The sequence below is a fragment of the Hylobates moloch genome, unplaced genomic scaffold (assembly GCF_009828535.3).
Source record: "Hylobates moloch isolate HMO894 unplaced genomic scaffold, HMol_V3 SCAFFOLD_10, whole genome shotgun sequence".
In the NCBI taxonomy this organism is placed as follows: domain Eukaryota; kingdom Metazoa; phylum Chordata; class Mammalia; order Primates; family Hylobatidae; genus Hylobates; species Hylobates moloch.
The window spans coordinates 69051582-69057581 of record NW_026652285.1 but is presented as its reverse complement, the minus strand read 5'-3'; the positions used below and the strand labels follow the sequence as shown (position 1 = coordinate 69057581).

The following is a 6000-nucleotide window of genomic DNA, read 5'->3' as shown; positions in this document are numbered from 1 at the left end:
AGTTCTACTTAAGTTCTGAAATCAACTCTACTTTAAATCTACATAGCTGCAGGTAATGTAATCAGGCCATACTCTTCCAAGCTGGCAGCCATGGCAAAAGTCCCTTTCTCTTGGCGCGAATTACAAGGAAATTCAAGAAATACTTTAAGATATATATATGCCAAAGACCTGGAGTTAAGTTACTAGGGAGGGGCTGTGTAAATGTTTGGTGACTCACTAAAGAAAGTTGGGATCTGGGGTGCTGGCACCTGGAGGACACAGAAGAAACAAAAGTTGGGGGGCTGGCGAAGCTCGCTAGCACACTTTATCTCTGATTGGCGGAACCGCTCAGAGTTTTCTTTATGGCGTCACCGAGTACCTGCCTGTAGAAAGGACCCGTCTCCGTGACGTCACGCCGCACTGGCCAATGAAAGGCCTCAGTCTGCGGGCCCCGAGGAGGGTTGTGGGCCCTTTTTTGTGAATGAAGCGCCACGGAACAGTCCTCCTGGGGTCCCCACGAGCCGCGTCCTGCTGTGCCCCGGCGCCTACGCAGCAGCGGCCGCGGCCGCGGTGGGCACGCACGGTTACCCCGGGCAGCCCCGGCCGCCAGCGGCAGCCCAGTAGCCTCGGCCGCGCCAGCCGGCTGCGGGCACCTGGGGGCGGGCTGGGGGCGCCGGCCGCGGCAGGAGGCGCTGTAAGCGAGGGCTGCGGCGCGGGTCCTGCGGCTGCCGCGGGAGGGAGCGGGGCAGGCGCTGTGGGCCGGGCTCCTCCTCCGGCTCCTGCGCGACCGCCTCCCGCCGGGCTCCGCCGGCGCCCGCCGTCCCCGCTGCGCCGCTCTGCGCCCGCCGCCCCGAGCGCCCGCGCGGGGCTGGCGGGAGCCTCGGCGGGCGCGCGGGGCCATGGTCGTGGCCCCCTGACGGGCTGCGGCCGCCTCCATGAAGCGGAAAAGCGAGCGGCGGTCGAGCTGGGCCGCCGCGCCCCCCTGCTCGCGGCGCTGCTCGTCGACCTCGCCAGGTGTGAAGAAGATCCGCAGCTCCACGCAGCAAGACCCGCGCCGCCGGGACCCCCAGGACAACGTATACCTGGACATCACCGGTGAGCCGGCCAGTGGGCGCGCGGAGGGCCCCGGACGGCCGCACCCGGCGTGGGGCCCTGGCCCACCCACCCCGGGCTGCCCGGGGCCTCCAGGGCCGGGCCGAAACGCCTTCGCCCCCACCCCCTTAAACGCCCCGGCCGCCACACCCCCTTTAGGAACCTGGCTCCTGGGGAGCGCCCCCCGCCCCGAGTTTCTAGCTGCGTGGGCTGCAAGCTGTAACTTTAGCTGGTGCACCCTCCTCCACCAGCAAGATGGACCGAGGGTCACGTTTCTAAGTTGCGGGCGTCAGCCCGGCGCCTCGAACCTGCAGCTCCTCCCCGCTTCTGAGTTTCTGTGGATTCCGCCTTCAGCGATTGCGAGCCCGGTTGGCCCTCGCGCGAGTCACAACCTCTGAATCAGCCCCAGAGGATTCCCCGAGCGCGCTGAACGCGCCTGGCACGGGAGCTGCCCCTTTTTGGCGTTGGCCAAACCCCCGCTGTTCCGTAGCCTTGGGACCCCGGGGGCGCCGCGTTGCCTGTCCGGCGCGGAAGCCGGAGCCCCTCTCCTGGGCCTCCCGCGCCCTGCCCCCTAGCGCGCCCCCCGCACTCCTCCGCCTCCCGGGGTCCGCTCCCTGCCGGGGCCTCGAGAAGGAAGGTGTCATGTTGATGGCATTCGAGCCAGCCGGCAAGACGAATGCACGGGTTGTCACTTTTGAGAAATCCCAGCTAGCCAGAGCAGGTAGCCAAGCAGCCCTTCGATAGCTGTTCTGTTAGTGCTGATTCGACTGTTCTTGGAGACTCATAAATCCAATTTGGCAGCTGTTAGGTTTGCTGGGATTGACAGTTACGTGTGTGAAGGCATTAAATGTGATGATGTATGTGGCAACGCTGTGTAAACAGCAGAGCTGTCCACGGTTTTGAGGGAATTGGCAGTCTGTTTTCAGTGGCGGGGAATGTGTCAACCTCGGTGCGTGGCGTTATTAAAAACTGTTTCCCGCCCCTAGCCTTTGATAAACCAGGTAAGCTGGAGTGGCGAGAACATTAAGTGGAAGTGTTTAGACAAACACAGACGTTTAGGAGAATAATATTCTAGGTTCATGGACAATCTGGAAACTAAGTTCGTTTTGAAATGAAGCTGAGAGCAGAGCGGGTTTCTCGGCTTTGGTGGATGGCCTTTAGGAACCAGAGCGGGCATAGGAAGGGGTTGCCCTGAGTACCAGTCCCCGGCCGGTAGCTGCGGGGGTTGTGCGGGAGGTGAAGCCTGCTGAGGCTGAGAAGCCAGGTCCCTCCAACGTTGTGCACTTCCCAGGAGAGGGCCTCGCCAAGGACGGGTGGGGATGGGAGCGGGTGGGCCTATACATAGTTTCTGCCCGTTATTGTTTATACCTCTTGAAAGGATCTGTGTTGAATGGGATTTAATTTTAGGACAAGTAATGCATTTACATGGTACAGAACTCCAATTCTAAAGGTGCACAGGAGTACACACAGAAAAGTTGGTCTCACAGTCTCCAAGTGTCCTTCTCTAGAGGCAACTACTCTTCCCAGTTTCTTGTGAAGCCTTCTAGAAATAGACTGTGCATGCATACTATATATACTATATATTCTCTACCATACACGTGCGAGTAGCACACAACATGTTGTTTTGCACATTTTTCCATTTTCATAGTGTTTCTTATTAGAATGATTGTTCTGAGTTGGTGCATACAAGACTGGCTTACTTGATTTTAATTACTGCTTAGGCCAATGTACATACGGTTTTATGAATAAAACCATTAACAAGTACGTATGGATTTAAATGTTTATGTAGATTTGAATGTTTTTTAACCTATTTAGATAGTCCCTGTTGATGAACATTTGGGTTTTCAATCAGAAGGTTTGTGACAGCAAAGTCATTGGAGTAAATCTTTCTCCTTGATGGAGATGAAATATGATGTGGCTAGCCTTCGTGAGGCAGTCACCAATTAATTAACTTCAGAAAAACGTAACCAAGCAGAATACTGAGGAGAAGTGCGTTATATGAAATAAAAATGCTATCAGAGGGCAACCCGCTCTGGTCCCCTTCCACGCTGTGTGGAAGCTTTGTTCTTTCGCTCTTCACAATAAATCTTGCTGCTGCTAAAAAAAAAAAAATCCTATCAGATTGCAAGCCCTAATAACGGAAGGGTCCAGCTTTAATGTAAGGGAGCTCCAGGGGAGTAAAGGTTATAGTCACCTTTCCCTGTGACTTCTCTAGGTGTCCCTCAGTGATAGTCTTGGCTTCCTGGAAAAATGATACTTAATCAGTCTGTTGCAGTGTGATATACAAGGCCAATTAAAGTATCTTCAGATGCAGAGTTTAGATTACTTTTTATTGGGCTTTTGGGGGAAGGCTTGAGGCCTGTCCTCAGCAAGTGGCAAACTGGTCCCTTCCTTCCCAGCGTGTTTTTCCCTCCATTATTGTTTTCTTAATTTAAAAAGCAGTGCATGCACACTTCTAAAAAGTCAAACACTATCAAATGAGTTTTTTTTGTTTGTTTGTTTTTTTGAGACAGAGTCTCGCTCTGTTGCCTAGGCTGGTGTGCAGTGGCTCAATCTCGGTTTACTGCAACCTCTGCCTCCTGGGTCAAGGGATTCTCCTGCCTCAGCCTCCCAAGTAGCTGGGAATACAGGCGCCTGCCACCACGCCTGGCTAATTTTTGTATTTTTAGTAGAGACAGGGTTTCACCATATTGGCCAGGCTAGTCTCGAACTCCTGACCTTGTGATCCGCCCGCCTTGGCCTCCCAAGGTGCTGGGATTACAGGCGTGAGCCTTCGCCCGGCCTATCAAATGAGTTTTATGGAGTCTTCCTCCCTTGGTAATGTTTTTCCTCCTTCAATTTTCTGTGCACATTCAAGTTTCCAGAAATTGTGCCATACCAGCAAGATTAGTTCTCTTTTTTTTTGAGACAGAGTCTTGCTCTGTTGCCCAGGTTGGAGTGCAGTGGCGCTATCTCGGCTCACCACAACCTCTGCCTCCCAGGTTCAAGCAATTCTCCTGCCTCAGCTTCCTGAGTAGTTGGAACTACAGGTGCGCACCACCATGCCCGGCTAATTTTTGTAATTTTAGTAGAGATGGGGTTTCACTATGTTGGCCAGGCTGGTCTCGAACTCCTGACTTCGTGATCCCCCCTAGCCTAGATCTCCCAAAGTGCTGGGGTTATAGGCATGAGCCACCGCGCCCAGCTGATTAGTTATCTTTTGATGGCTGCATTGTATGGCCAAATCATGATTTATTTAGTAGTAATAAATAGATGGTTATTTGGGGGTTTTCCAGTCCCTATTGCAAATGGCTGCAGTAGCATCAATGTATGTGTCTGTTTATATGTGTGACTATATCTATAGAGTGTATTACTAGAGGTGAAAATGCCAGGCCAGAGTACATATGGACTTTATCCATTCCTCAGTGGACTTTTTGGCTATTAGGAATAACGCTGCTGTGAACATTCATATACAGGTTGTTGCATGCACACGTTTTCAGTATAACACCCAGGAGTAATGGCAGGATCACATGGTATCTCCATGTTTAATGTTTTAAGGAACTGTCAGACTCTTTTTCTGGAGTGGCTATGCCACCAGCATTCCCACAAGCAATGTACCAATTATTCCAAATCCTTGCCAACACTTATTATTGGATTGACAGGATTCTTTCACAGTGGAGTAGGTTTGTAAAAATTAATGCATGTTGTCACTTCTGTCCACCCTGCCCTTAAATACATTATTTTTTAACTTAGTCCCTTGACATTTTTATTGCAGCCTATTTAATCTGTAAGTTGAATTCCCATAGATCCCAGGATACTTCATGTGTGTGTATTTAATATAGGATGCTTAATCCCTATTTTTGTTCCTGTCATTTGTTATATAATAACTATTGTTTAGTATCTAGCCACCCACACCACTATACTGGGCATTTACTCTTACTAGGAGCAGACTAAGGGGTTTAATTCTCATACCAACCCCATCCACCTCTCACCGAGCCATTCTTCATTCACCTCTTGCCATGTGCAATGACATGGATTTTTTTACTTGAGCTGTACTGCTAGTTCAGTTTCAGTCCACCATGGAAACAAAAGTTCATAAAGACAGTGTAGGCCGGGCGCAGTGGCTCACGTCTGTAATCCCAGCACTTGGGGAGGCTGAGGCGGGTGGATAACCTGAGGTCAGGAGTTTGAGACCAGCCTGGCCAACATGGTGAAAGCCCTTCTCTACTAAAAATTCAAAAATTAACTGGGCATGGTGGCACGTGCCTATAGTCCCAGCTACTTGGGAAGCTGAGGCAGGAGAATCTCTTGAACCAGGGAGGTGGAGGTTGCAGTGAGCTGAGATCGCGCCACTGCATTCCAGCCTGGGTGACAGAGTGAGACTCTACCTCAAAAAACAAAACAAAACAGACGGTGTAAACTGTAAGCGTTAATGCTGAAAAGATGCTGGGTACAGATCAGAATGAGCTGTTACCAGTCTAGGAAACTAGAGGAAGTGGGGAGGTTGAGAAGGGTTTTCAAGGAAAAAATACTGGATTTTTCTATGAACCTCCTTAATGTCAGAGGTCTGAATCTTTATCTCTATTTTCCCATCCCTTAAATAGGGACCTCCATTCGTGGCAGTGTACTTTCTCCTTTCCTCAGGAAAAAAAAAATTAAAGACTCTAACACTACTGCATATATGTATGTTTGATAATTTATAAGATGTAATAGTTGGTGCAGAGCTTTGATTTATTTTACTATTTTTATTTTTTAAATTTCTGATTAGGCTGGGAGCAGTGACTCATGCCTGTAATCTCAGCACTTTGGGAGGCCAAGGCGGGCAGATCGCTTGAGCCCAGGAGTTCAAAACCAGCCTGGCCAGCATGGCAAAACCTCTACTCCGGAGGCTGAGGTGGGAGAATCGCTTGAGCCTGGGAGTTCAAGGCTGCAATGAGCTGTGTTCGTTCC

General features: G+C 51.0%; 1 protein-coding gene across 20 annotated transcripts in view; it reads left to right on the top strand.

Annotated features, from left to right (window-relative positions):
- The first annotated feature begins 456 nt into the window (after window positions 1-456).
- CDC14B (cell division cycle 14B) overlaps window positions 457-6000 on the top strand; it is a 130443-nt gene continuing 124899 nt past the window's right edge. For 16 of the 20 annotated variants that reach the window (XR_009215137.1, XR_009215139.1, XR_009215142.1 and 13 more), the window contains exon 1: window positions 823-1074. Coding sequence is in view for 13 of the 20 variants with exons in the window: in XM_058445038.1 (XP_058301021.1) it covers window positions 915-1074 (160 nt within the window). In the remaining 7 variants the exon portion in view is untranslated. Of the gene's footprint in view, window positions 1075-5826; window positions 5945-6000 lie in introns of those variants that run through there. The other 4 variants (XM_032164615.2, XM_032164611.2, XM_032164612.2 and 1 more) reach the window with 2 other exon arrangements.